General features: G+C 40.8%; 1 protein-coding gene and 1 long non-coding RNA gene across 2 annotated transcripts; one reads left to right on the forward strand and one right to left on the reverse strand.

Moving 5' to 3' along the window:
* The first annotated feature begins 1613 nt into the window (after positions 1–1613).
* On the forward strand, positions 1614–9038 carry LOC142492230 (uncharacterized). Its single transcript, XM_075594929.1, has 4 exons — positions 1614–1824; positions 7836–7913; positions 8277–8984; positions 9031–9038. Exons 1-4 carry the CDS (start codon positions 1614–1616, stop codon positions 9036–9038), a joined length of 1005 nt encoding a protein of 334 aa, XP_075451044.1.
* Positions 9039–10071: 1033 nt separating this feature from the next.
* LOC142470229 (uncharacterized) lies at positions 10072–13654 on the reverse strand. The gene is made up of 3 exons (XR_012789247.1): positions 13632–13654; positions 11160–11314; positions 10072–10130 (listed from the first exon to the last, which is right to left on the reverse strand). It is a non-coding gene; the product is annotated as an uncharacterized LOC142470229 (long non-coding RNA).
* Between the last annotated feature and the right edge of the window lie 881 nt (positions 13655–14535).

The following is a 14535-nucleotide window of genomic DNA, read 5'->3' on the forward strand; positions in this document are numbered from 1 at the left end:
GTGGGGCAACGCAGATGTACACTGGGGTGGTTGAGATTCAATGCAGGTGTGAATACAAAGTTCTTTGTGTCCTCCTGCCCATTAATATTCCAGTAGGTTGACGTTCCACAAAGTACAAGCAAATGTTAACCCTGTGCATTCTGGTCCTATGGAGAGGGGAGCAACTCTTGGTGAGCTCGATCAGGCTGTCCACCTTTGGGGCAACGCAGATGTACACTGGGGTGTTTAGGATTCAATGCAGCTGTGAATACAAAGTTCTTTGAGTCCTTGTAACAGGGACTTATCACTGTTGAGGAAAAACTGTCTCTAAATCCAGCACTGTGCTGGATAATTGCACAGACAATCAACTAGACTCCACCTGGCTGATTAGGACTGTGAGAAAAAGCCTGATCTAAGAAAAAAGAAGGAGATTTCCTTAGCCCACAACTGGACTGACCAGAGGAAAAGATGTTTGATGCACACAGAAGGACTGTATGCTGACAGCAAGATGAGGGGACAAGAACTCTATACCTTGACACTGACATTTCTATAGCAAACAAGGGTGTGGACCTAGGAGAGCAGAGAGGCCTTCCTCTACAGCTACAAGAACAGATAAGAGACTTTCTCATTGGATTGTTGTCTATCTATCTATCTATCTATCTATCTATCTATCTATCTATCTATCTATCTATCTATCCAGTATATATATTTGGGGTGGTAATTAGCTTAGCTGCCCACCCAGTTAGAGAGGGCTGGAGTAAAGGTGTAGATATTCTCCAAAGCGGAGTAGACCTTTATTTTGTTTATTTTAAATGTTTTGCTGTGTTAAAGTGTCAGAGAAAGCACAGTGAAGAGATAAAGACCCTGAGAGGAGAATTGCAGGATGCACTCAAGAAACAGGGATTTCTCACAGATGAATTAAACTTGTAGAAAAGCCTAGAAGTGGAAGAGCTTGAAAGACTGAGAAATGAGATTACATTACTGCTGGGAGAGAGAGGGTATGCAAAGACTTTACAGTCAGTGGTTTAAACCTTGGAGTCTGAAAAGATGAAGTTGGAGAAAAGGGTTACAGAATTAAAACAGAGTGAGGCTCTGTGGACCAGTAAAGTACAGGTGTCTCCACTACAGGAAAAAGTATTGGCCCTGCCCAAGCGTTGGTATCCCTCAGCAACTAATGCCCATGAGTACAAGGGTACAGTGAGAGCTAGGGACACCGCTCAACTGCAAAACGAGATTGCAAAGTTTGAACCTCCTAAGCGAGCACTAGCTAAACCTTCACCTACCCAACAGGCAGCAAACAAAGGTATGAGTGCAGAATCAAAACCAGAAGAATCTTTATCTGATGAAGCTGAAAATATGGGACGTTCTCTGGAAATGGATGTGGAATCGCAACTCGATTCCAAAGAAGTTGAACTGGCAACTGCATTGAGGGGAAAAAGAAGTGCAGAAGTACAGCTTCAAGAGCTGAAAACTTGATTAGCTATTATTGAACCTCTTTAAGTGATGCCACGAAATGGCATGAGTCTAGGATAAAATAAATAGATTCCGGACATCAGACATAATTCAAAAGTAAGCTGATAAAGGCCTTGCAAGACCTGAGCAAGGGTTACAAGGAATTGACATTTAGTGCTAAAATGGAGTCCATGGAAAAGATGGTGAGAGAAAGCTATTTGCGTAAACGCTCTGTGACTGTTGCCATAAAGTCTGCCTATAAAGAGAGGATCGCCCGACGCAGGAGAAATCTCATGACCACGCGGACCGTAGAAAGAATCTACTTGGAAAAAGTCCTCCTCAAGCGACTGAGGAGTTCTGATCTCAAGCAATTTCTGGAGGAGACACTGTCACGTACGACCCCCTGCTAGCACGCGACCTGCATACGGGACAAGGGTTAATACCGACGCTCGCAAGCGCACCCACTCTTCACCTCCGCAAAGGTCCGTCAAATGGACAGTATCCCCTCTTACAGGATCAAGGATCTGTACACAACCTGCAAGCTGCCCCACTCTTCACCCCCTCAAGGGTCCCTCAAATGAGTTGTATCTCTCCTCAAGCCATCCCAATATACCACCGCCACGAACACCACACAAGTGAGCACGTGACTTTAGATATGCAACCAGGGTAAATACACACGGCTACTCTAGCCAACCCCCCTTTCTCCTCTTCAAGGAACCAGCGAGGTAGTATTAACCCTTACTCAATTGCACATCATAACCATCCACTTCCACCACCTGAGGTTATGCAGATATGATAAAAGATCTTAGACTAAAATATCCGCCAGGGCCTCAGATCCCTCTTTATTATAGGAAAAACTATGCACTCTAACCCAAAATCAGTTGTAGTAACATGTGCCCGAATTCGTAAGTTATTCTCTCCAGAGCGCGCATTAGTTCATTCAGAGCCCAAAGCATTACTTATTAAATTTTTTAATATATATAAAAATACAGTGCTTAGATTACAGAAAAGGTATTACAAAATAAACATACAGTTATTACAATATAAGGCAGCTTCTTAAAATAAAATGATACACATAAAAGAAAATCTATACTTCACCACACGACATAGATTTTCCCCCGAGAGGTCACTGGTAAGAAACATTGAAATATCCCGTATCTGGTCTCAAATACTCCTCTGTATATATCTACCCCCCACCACACTTGCTCAGCCTTAAATACAGTTATTTCCCATTGAACACAACCTAAACCCAGCCCCTGTCATAAATCAGTAGTGAGGTTGACAGTCTTCCCCAGAATAAAACTCCTCCCACCCCAGGACGTTAAAAAACTGCTTTTCATATCTAAATAACTTCATAACTTCAGTTCAGTAATACTTACTGGCACGTGAGACATATTAATACATTCCGACATGCATGGCGCTCCCAATAAGACTAAATATAACCGTGTAATACTAAAATTAAGAGAGATATTAATATCTGTCTCTTAGTACCTGCTAGACATCATGTGTCTGTAATCATTATTTGTGGCTCGGTCCCACGGATACACACATGTTACTTTTAGCATGTTCAGCCGAGGACATCTCATGATATTCTTATATTTAATACGGTCACTCATTTTGATACCTTCTGTAGCCACACCCCTGGCCCCCATAAAACCCCTTGTCAAGAAATGATTTGAAGCTGGGCCTCCTGTGTAGAGAACGTTTGTCACAGGTGCTATATTTCACACCCAATGCTCCAAACATGGGCCTAGCTTTCTCTACCACCAATATACACTCGGCCTGCAAATTAGGTTTTAACATACACCAAACCCCCTCTGTACTTTTCACACCCAACTTCAATCAAGCCTTTTGAAGCCCAGATATTTCTGAAAAGACACCACACATATTTGTATTTTCCTAAAACTGTAGCTCATTAACCCCTTAAGCCCCAGAGGGATTCAAAATACCCAATATCTCATGACATTATCCTGACAGACACTAATAACCTGGAGAAAGGGCTCCAATCCCAGCAGGACTGAGGGTTCTCGTACTCCATCCATTCTCATTCAAGCCGCAGAGATATCTCGAGTGAGAGTGGAAGGATGGGCTTTGTCTGTGGTAGGGTGAGGTGCTCAGAGTGTACTATACATAGGAAGGAGGGGAAACACACTCTGGGTATTGAGACATTGATAAATGTAACACTGAGTATTAAGCAATAGGGCACCAGATACCCTGAAGGTTGGGGTAGGTAGTCCAGAGACAGCCTCCCCTACCTCATTGGGTTAGCCCTAGGTACTCACAGTATTAACTGGTCACCAGAGTCTCCCTTCCACCGCGTGCTGCTGAAGTGAAATGGGGTCCAGCAATGTAGAAAAGAGTGCAGCGCACCGCGATCCAAATGAAGAACAGGTCTGGCCAAAAATAGTATCTTTAATGAGGAATCATAAAAGCAAGGGATGTCTCTAAATCCAGCAGTGTGCTGATTAATTGCACAAGCACAAGCAATCAACCAGACTCCACCTGGCTGATTAGGACTGTGAGAAAAAGCCTGTTCTGAGAAACAGGAAGGAGATTTCATTAGCCCACAACTGGACTGACCAGAGGAAAATATGTCTTGATGCACACAGAAGGACTGTATGCTGACAGCAAGACAAGGGGACAACACCTTTATAACTGACAAGGAAATTTCCATAGCACACAAGGGTGCGGACCCAGGAGAGCAGAGAGGCCTTCCCCTACAGCTGCAAGAACAGAAGAGAGACCTTCTTGTTGGATTGTTGTATATTTGTACTGTGACAAACACCCCTCTTTTGTAGCACTGACGTCTGTCTGGGATTTTCCCGACACAGTCTTCTAGGGTTAATTATACGAATAATCGGATCATACAAAGCGATGTTTAACTCAGGCTTCTGCCTGCTTTATTTTAATCCCAGTAAGGGACTGCAGCTTTAACAGGTGTAGGCAGGAGGCACTCAGTCATGAACCTTCAGCGGTTTACGCATATCACTGTTATAATATTTCACACACTGTCACTTTAAGAAACAAAAATAAATCATATAAAGAAATCCTATCCCATTCAGGGATCTAACTACACATCAGAATCAGCCTCTCTAACTGCTGCTGGGCCAACTAACCTGGTTCCCCAGCTTAAAACAATGCCCTCTCATTTAGGGTCACCAGATACAGCATACAGGGCCTCATGCAGTAAGCGACGATTATGTGAAATCGGCAAGCTTATCGATTAGTCATGTTATTGGCGTTTTTCCCTCTCCGTATGCAGTAAGTGCCGAATACATTCAAAATCAACCAGAAAACAAATCCGCCCACTCTCACGATGATGAGCCGATCACACACAGGTGTATCGGCGTGCGTGGCGGGGTGCTGTTAGGTTGCACAATCACAAATCTTGCTGAATCAGGCGAAACAAGCATGTTTTTGATTGCGCGCCATATTTAAAGGCAACGTGTACTGCTAATCATTCTCTGTGTTGTTGGGAGTGAGAGAGAGAGAGACGCACAGAGCTGGACGATTGAAGATTTGCATATTGACTGAGAGACTTGTTGTGTATTGGGTGAGCTTTGTCCTTTGTTGTTTTGTTTACATCTTTGTCTTATTTTATATGTGGAAGTGGTTCGTGTGATTGCCTGTACATTTCTTGTCTGTTTTTTGTGAGTGCTGGAAGTATGCCCGCAAAGCGTGGGAAGAGTGATGCTGGTGGGAGTGGGAGTGCTACTCGTGCGAGTACGCGTCGGAGTGAACGTTCTGTTCAGGGGAGTGATGTTGCTGGTGCACCGAGTGGTGTTGCTGGGAGTGGGAGTGCTGTTGTTGGGAGTGGGAGTGCTGGTGCTGCGAGTGGTGTTGCTGGGAGTGGGAGTGCTGTTGTTGGGAGTGGGAGTGCTGGTGCTGCGAGTGGTGTTGCTGGGAGTGGGAGTGCTGTTGTTGGGAGTGGGAGTGCTGTTGTTGGGAGTGGGAGTGCTGTTGCTGTGAGTGGGAGTGCTGGTGCTGGGAGTGCTGGTGCTAGGAGTGTGAGTGCTGGTGCTAGGAGTGTGAGTGCTGGTTCTAGGAGTGGGAGTGCTGGTGCTAGGAGTGTGAGTGCTGGTGCTAGGAGTGGGAGTGCTGGTGCTGGGAGTGCTGCTGGTGGCACAGTTGCTGATGGGGTGTCTGGTGGTGGCGTGCTTGCTGGTGGCCAGCTTTTGGAGGCTCTTCCATTGGAAGAAGGAGAGTCCAGTCAGCACCAGCCAAGCTCTGACCCTAAACCTGCTCGGAAAAAACGTGTGGAGAAGCCACGTAATCCTCGCTTCAATGACCAGGAAAATAGGGCTCTTGTCACTGGCATTCTGGAGCACTATGACAGTCTCTATGGACATTTAGTAGGTAAGTGTAACTTTACATTTATTATTCAAATACATGTGATCCTAGGTCATCTGAGTTTTGTTCATATGCAAATATGGGTACACAATATCTTTCTATGTTCATTAGTGTGGAAACACAGCTTTTTATCATGCCTTACAAGGACAAATAAACACAGGCGGTCAATTTGCCAGAACTGCATACAATATGAATGCAACCTTGCTTACATGTATAGGTTTAGTAGTGAATGCTCATGTGCTGCACATATTACACATAAAACAGCATGTTTGCTATCTCTTGGAACAGCTAGCAGTGTAGGAAACTGGTGCTTATATTATTATTAATTTACCTCATATCTTTTATATGTTTTTCAAGGGCGGACAAGTGCAGCAAGCAAAAAAGAAATGTGGGACACAATAGTCATTGGTGTCAATGCCTGTGGGAATAGTGTCAGGGACAAGTATCATTGTCGGAAAAGATTTGATGATATTAGGTCCAAATTGAAAAAGAAAATACAAGACCAACGCGTGCATGCTACTGGCACTGGAGGTGGGCCCACACCACAACGTCTCATATTGACTCCATTGGAGGAGCTGCTTCGGCCAAAATTACTTACCGTCGTCGTGGAAGGCTTGGCTGGTGACCGTGACATTGGAATTTATCCGTCACAATTTCCAGCAGGTGATAAATATTACTGTACTAGGCGTGTCGTTGCTTACAGTTATTTTGCATATTTACACTGCTTTTTATACTGTCTTCACAATATAAGCATACCTGCATCTATATATGTATATGTCTGATTCTGTATATATATATCTCAAAATAGACATATATGTAGTAGTCCTACTAAAAGCAGTAACTAATATAGCACGTGCCATTGCGTGCTCATTTACATGTGAATTCCCAAAATGCATAGCTGCAGTGGAAGCAATTGATGGTGGGCGAAGATGGGGAACAACAGGGTAGTACACATGTGTAACACATGTTCATGAGAAATTATTAGTAGCTACAGGTACAGAACAGAAATATGTATCATATTATTGTGTATTTTATTGATTTTACTCCGACAAACATGACATTACTGCCTATTTTAAGCATGCATCAAAGAAATTGCATGTAACGGCCTACAAACATCACTGGCACTAACACATCTATAGTTGCTTATGAAAAGGTCCATTTTTGCTTTATGTCATATACAGACAGCATAATGAGGCACACGTATCATATGTTATGTCATTGTTTTCATAACTTAAACACTGCAGATGACTACTTAGCTCATCTACCATTGTGTTAAAGCAGCTGCAATTAATATCTCATCACAGCATACACTTCAACAGAGGGGGTGGGGTTCAGCACACACACTAATTACAGCCTCATTTCACGGTCAACTTAGTTCACACCATTTGCACCTGTTTCAAGTCATTGAAAGGTGTGGCTGATTAGGCTTTTTGGGGAAGGGAATACCTTTCTTACAACCTGAATAGCACAACTGAAGTTAATCACACTCATTTGAAAGCTTAACTCTAGCTACTAAATGCCCCAACAACTCATTACTTATCAAAGCGTACGTCACACATTAGTTCACTCATATCTATAGTTGAACTACTATGAAAGACACATTATCACACACTGCATGTGTTGTCTTGTTGAGTCACAGCCACATTCAGGTGTGCCACATCTTCGATTAATGTACCACACATATCCTCTACCAAAAACAACACTTTTTGCAATATGACCACCTTCATGATAACCATTGTGAATGGTCATCTCATGATAGTTATGTACATTATGATACTGATATCACTACACAACATATGATTTTTATGTACTCATTTAATCTATTTATCCTCACGCATTACTGCAGAAACATAGTATGTTGTATGTTAGGGAACTCAAAAATTCTAAGTACACAGGCATGTACAGTGTTATTAAAACTATTTATGTTCACTTTCACACACATTTTCGGTTAAGGAACTGATGTTGTTAGTTAATCATAAATACAGAACATACAATAAGTGTTTGTTCAATATTTACACATGTAAATGTAAAACTTATGTTATTGTTATATATAGTTGCCCCTGGAGGACATGTGTCACCTGAGATGGAACAAGTGTCTTCACCTGGGTCAGCCAGCTCAACACTACTAGAAGGTGAGTGTATCATTTGCTGGCCATATAATATGTGCTCTTCTATATGTTATGTTGTCATGTGCATTATTTGTTTTGCACATCTTCTTTAAATAGGATTACTTAGTGTCAGTGAAAATTAAGTGTAAGGCAACATGTATTGTGTTAGTGATGTTAATTATCATGTAGGACTTCTGAGTTTAGAGCAACTTTTCATTCATTCATATTTCATACTGAGTCCAAACATTATTCGTAAGTCAAGGTAGTTTTTAATGAGGTTATAAAACGTATGCTAACATGTTAGGTGTTACTTAGGACACAGTACAATTACATAGTAACACAGCATACATTAACATGCCATTTAATAATGTGTACATTTCTTTTTAGAACATCATGGTGATGAGGATGATGAGTATGATGAGGATGACGCCACAGAAGAGACTGAAATACAATCATGTGACCATGAAGAGGTGCCAATAGAAACTGTTGTACCGCCAAATCGTCCATCAACTTCCACATACGATGCAATTGTAGCTTCAGAGGGAAAAATAGTGGACGCAGAAAATCGTCGCCATTCAGACATGATGACAGTGCTGGAAAGGATGATTGGACTGCAGGAAGAAACAGTATCACAATTGGCACATCTCCACAGAGTCTTCATTGAAGTGCCTAAACAGTTGCAAAAAATCAACACCTCATTCGAAGCATTAGTTGTTCAGCAAACACAAGCTAATTACTGGAGAATGACTAATGTACCACAATTCAACACCTCCCAGCCAGGATCTGTTCATGCAGGTCAGTTTTCACCACATTCATCTGATATTCATTCACCAGGCCCAAATGTTACCGGTCAAGTAGCAGACATTGCTGTGCAGGTTCCTGATGACATCCTACCGCTGCCATCTGTACAAATTCAGCAGCAGACACCTACAAAGGAGGCGACAAAAACAAAACAAGACACACATGAAACAGACCAACCATCACTTGTGCAGTGTCTACCAACTTGCTCACATGTGTCACTGGGCACAAGCCCTGTCCGTGAACAGTCACTACCCAAAAGCCCTGTAGGTGAGTCGCTGCCCAAAAGCCCTGTAGGTGAATCGCTGCCCAAAAGCCCTGTAGGTGAGTCGCTGCCCAAAAGCCCTGTAGGTGAATCGCTGCCCAAAAGCCCTGTAGGTGAATCGCTGCCCAAAAGCCCTGTAGGTGAATCACTGCCCAAAAGCCCTGTAGGTGAGTCACTGGCCACAAGCCCTGTAGGTGAGTCACTGGCCACAAGCCCCGTAGGTGAACAGTCACTGGCCACAAGCCCTGCCCGTGAAGTGCCAGAGGCCACTCAAAGTGGCTCTGTTGTGCCTAAAGTTGGTGGCAAAAGAAAAAGGAAAATTCAAGAGACAACAAGCAGGCCTGTTACTCGCTCGCAAAAGGAACAAAAAAAATAAATGTTATAATTCAGAAAATATGTCTTTGGCCTTGTTTTGTTGACTTCAGATTATCTAATTACTATTGTATGTATGCTGAAGACTGTGTTGTTTCCAAACTTTCAACTATGTTCTTGTACACGTGAAGTTTTGGAAATGTTAACACTCATAATTAATTGTGTTATAAATATTTATGTTGTAATCGTCTGTTCAGTAATGGTCCACCAGGAGCCAGTTGCTAAGTTTAGAGAAGCTGCCATTGACTTTGCAGCAAAACATTGCATTTGGGTGTGTTAATTGATGGAAGAATTGCATATGCATATTAGTCACATGCAATTATTAAAACACCTAAGTAACTGCAAACATCTTTCTTGTACGTGTACAGCAGGATTATGTGTAAATTATTACTTACCTTTGCCTTGCTTGGCCATTGTAATTTTGTCCTTTAATCAGTTGTGTGTTCGTTTCTATAACATCTCAGAATGTATAATAATATATATATACACACACACACACACACAGTGTGAGTGTGAGTGTGAGTGTGAGTGTGTGAGTGTATATATATATATATATATATATATATATATATATATATATATATAGTACTATATAAACTGGTATACACAAACTAATACACTTCATGCTTCCTTGTGAAAACACTATTTTAATAATACAGGCCTAATGTTTGAGAAATATCCTAAGTATGAGACTCTAACAGTATTGTGCTTAAACAAATGTTTATTACTTAATTCAATCATGTTTCTCACCATTTAAATAGGTTTCATACAAGGTATACTTAATGCCATCAATGTTGTGTGTACTCCTGCAATATAAAAAAAAATAAAATATTATATATAAATATATATATATTTTTATAAGAGATATATTTATATATATATATATATATATATATATATATATATACACACGTATTTAAACTCATGCAGACAGGGAGTTAACCAGACTTTCACATACACACAGAAATGTAAGCGGGGAAAAAACATTTCTTTTTGCAGGTGTGTTTTTACTGATATGCCTGGCTAAGAAATATTTTCACACACTGGTCTTTGTTAGTTTTCAAAAAAACACTATGTGAACGCATTCACAGTCTAGGGATGTTTTTCACAAACGAGATAAAAGAAGGAGAAATGTTTCTCCCACAGTCCCATATCACGAACCACAACTGTTAACCCAATTAGACAAACAAATCCAATTGGCGTTTGAAATAAGGAGTCAAAGTAGTTACTTTTGTTGACCTTGACAAGGAAAAACAGGAGTTTGTTAGCCATTCAGCACATTCATTTTGATGAGCAAATAACACAGACCTGCACACAGCTTTTGTGCTACTCAGACATGGCTGATGAATTCGTTAACAATATTAATCCCCTTTTAGGGTATAAGTACATGATCTGTGAAGCCATCTTGAACAGTCGCGGACAGAAAGCAAGCACACGCCAAATCGATGATTTCATTCGAGCAAAATATCCTTATTACCAAGACCGTAAGCATGCACGGAATTTTAATTCCTCAATAAGATTCACTTTATCAAGTAATGACTTTTTTGAACGTGACCAGGATAAGCTACAACACACCTATGGTTTCTGGAAGATTGCCCCGGAAAAACAATTTATCCTGAAAGACGGCACTTATATTGTCGTGAAAGGCATATTTATTCCTAATGGCAATAGCAATGTATCCGCTACTACTGATCCGTTTGAATCGATACGTGCTGCAATATCTGCAGCCTCCATTCCTGAAACCCACATTGTACAAGAACAAAAGTACTATGATTATGTACCAAGCCTTTCAGCTGAAATTGCATTGGAATGGGAACCGGAAGAAATGAACCTACCTCCCGACCAATTATTTGAAGAAAGCAGTGGCGATTCCTATGAGCGCATCCTGGAGGAGATATGTGCCATACTGGATTCAGCGGTTGGGTTAAGCGTGGATGAAAATGGCTTGCATTTCTGGAGCGACCAGTTGCAGCCAGGCGAAGAGTTAATTCTAGAAGAATGGTAAATATAACAATCGTTATGCGTTGACTCTGCGTTTAAATTTTTTTTTTTTTTGTAACCACCATTTTCACTTTCAATGCGTGGATACAGCGTAACATTGCAGACTGCATAACATGTAGCGATCACAAACAAATTGTTTCCTAATACAATATAGTAGGACCTGAAAGAGTAGTACACATTGCTGACGGAATAAATATACGTACTTTCCTATCCCTTTAAACATATTAGCAACATTTTACCATTACTCTAACACATACCTGTTTTGTTATCATGCAACATCTACAACATTGAAAACCGGGTCCACCACGTATGACGTGGGACCCTTGTCATGGGCCAAGGCGTCCTTAAAAAGGATTAGTGATGTAAGTCCCGCCCCCAAGCGACGTGCGCGCCTCAAAGCCTATTGGCTGTCATGTTTTGTTATAGTAACGGTAACTGCAGTGTGTGATGCGTGCGGCTCAGTGTTTGTAGGCGTACCCTGGGCGTTAGCCGAATGTTAATTGAGTGGGAGGAGTGTTAGCGTGCGTTTCACGCTGGCTTAACATGACGTCACACGTATTGCATTTGCGCATTGTGTTATCGGCCGTGCTTTCTGTTCAAACACGTCTGTTTAAAAAGAATACAGATGTACTCGTTTAGAACGAATGTAGTTTCGTCTTCATTGTATTTGAAATAAAGATGTTATGTTTACTGGTATTTTCAACATGTATTGAACGCACAACGTACGCTTTGTTTTGCGCATGCGCTAACAGTTAGTGGAGCCAAGCGTGAAGTGCGTGCGCACACAAAGATGTGCGCGCACATCTTTCAGTATACAGGCAACGTTCACTTCTTATACATAGTTATGCCTGCTACAAATTTAAAGAAACATTACATACTGATGAACAGTTTTACTTCTAACATATAAGTGACTGACGTGTGTATGTACACAATCATATAGAGCTGCGTAACGCGTTGTCACGGATGCATATCTAGTAAGGTGCCATCTTTGACCATCATGTGTTTGCTGTATTTCAGAGATGTCGGGGAAGATACAATCGGATCAATGTATGATTTCAGAAGAGTCTACCTTTATATGAGATGATTGTGAGGAGGAGCCACCGACTACTATACTACATATGGAACTAATTTTATATTGCTTGCAGCGCTTATTAACAAACAATTAAAAATGTGATACCCTTATGCCTATATTGCATAAGCACTTAATTAACATAATGATGTTGCAAAAGAGTGCCTCATGAATTTTTATTGAGTGTTCTTTAATGACTACTAACATTTTATGACATGGTGTGTTTTATATATAACAACCATTCCCACTCTGCTAACACATTTGTGTATTCTAATATGTAATGGAACGTATGACTGTCGAAACTATGTAACAATAATAATAATAATATGAGCATGTTCATGTATAGGGCTGCTAGTTGTACGCAGCGATTTACAGACACATGTTTCAGCCTGAGGTCCCTGGCCCGTGGAACGTACAAATGTTTTTTTGCCGCATGAGGCACAGGGAGATAAAGTGACTTGGCCAAGGTCACAAGGAGCCCACACCGGGAATTGAACCAGACTCCCCTGCTTCAAACTATCAGTGCCAGTGTGTGTCTTTACTCAGTGAGCCACTCCTTCTCCCAATGTAAAGGACACTTACAACCAAGTAGCCATTTATTTTTAAAATCTCTTGTTACATGGGTATGTAGATAAAATGGTTTGGGACTGTAGCAAATAATGTTAGTGGCCAGATGTTATGGTCCCCTCCAATGCATGATGTTCTGAATATGACATCACCATCATGTTATGAAGTACGTTTCTGTGTATATTTCATTAACCTAACTAACTATAGTTTACTGTGTTTATTAATCGTTTAGAAATACATAGTATAGTCAATATGATGATATAAGCTACCATAATAAAGCTGGTGTTATCATTTGTCGGTGTTATACATGGATCCTACACCAATTGATAGAGACACAAACAGTTGTCTTAAAAAGTGTGTCTATGCTAGTGATGAATGTGCTCCCGTAAGTAAACAAATAAGTACAGTTATCCCCTTTTCTCCAACCACCTCTATATTACATTAATGGAAATTATAAGGAAACATACATAAAATGTGATGAAATGTGAGTAATCATTTTGTAATACAATGCACATGAAAGCTCAAGAGTAGCTAAATGCATATACATGATACAGAAAGTACATATATGTAACATTTGTGTTTAAACCAATATGTTGGGTTTTTAGTTCCAATAATTATAGGAAGATTGAGGTAGCCACATCTTATGAGAGATGTCAGCAAATATACATACCATGATCAGTCATACTGGAGATATACCTATAATGCAAAGGAACAATATATAAATTGCAAACATTGACATGCCATCTTCAGTACCGTAAACAACACAGCAAAGTGTGTATTTGGTGTTAAATGTACAACACCATGTATATTTCATGACATTCAAAATGTAAATCAGCCTGGTGTACACATCATATGGATGTACATGTTACACTGCACCAATAACATTGTATGTAAGCATACTAGAAGCATGAATGATTATGGGCATAATATGTGTTTTGTCTTAGCATAAGGAATAACACAATGCTAAAATATTATTGCTTTGTTACCCAAGTTGTATTCACATACACACAACTAAAGTACAATTGAAGAGGGATTATATAACCTGTGCAACAATAACATACCGGTGCCACATCCCTTTGTGCACACAGCAGAGAAAAGAAAGGTGTGCAACCCATATTCATCTGTGTCCTAACAGAAGGTTATATAAAGAAACATTATTGTTAATATAACATAATTAAACTATAAAAGTAGTACTAGGAACATATGAGTTTGTACTTACAAGAAAAAAATGAATTGATGAGATTCTGTCGTGTCTGGCCACCACTGGCTGTTTGTTCATTTTCAGCAGCTACATGGGTGGGATGCTCGTCTACCAAAGCCTCAGCTAGGTCTGACTGTACATTGTGCCTGAGTGCAACATTGTGCAAAATGCAACAGGCAAGGATAATATCAGACACTTTTTGAGGCTTGTATAGAAGAGCCCACCAGTTCTGTCCAGACACCTAAACCTGGTCTTGAGTAGGCCAAATGTCCTCTCTATAACAGATCTTGTAGATATATGGGCTGCATTGTACCTGTCCTCTGCTTCAGTTTGAGGGTTTAGCACCGGAGTCAAGAGCCACGGCCTAATTCCG

This window comes from Ascaphus truei, chromosome 1 (genome assembly GCF_040206685.1).
Source record: "Ascaphus truei isolate aAscTru1 chromosome 1, aAscTru1.hap1, whole genome shotgun sequence".
Taxonomy (NCBI): domain Eukaryota; kingdom Metazoa; phylum Chordata; class Amphibia; order Anura; family Ascaphidae; genus Ascaphus; species Ascaphus truei.

Bases quoted from the DNA above. Each gene is read 5' to 3' on its own strand.
- LOC142492230 (XM_075594929.1), top strand. From the start codon at position 1,614: ATGGAGTCCATGGAAAAGATGGTGAGAGAAAGCTATTTGCGTAAACGC. The intron at 1,825-7,835 runs GTACGACCCCCT...TGTTATATATAG, and splicing joins TCTGGAGGAGACACTGTCAC to TTGCCCCTGGAGGACATGTG. The intron at 7,914-8,276 runs GTGAGTGTATCA...ATTTCTTTTTAG, and splicing joins CAGCTCAACACTACTAGAAG to AACATCATGGTGATGAGGAT.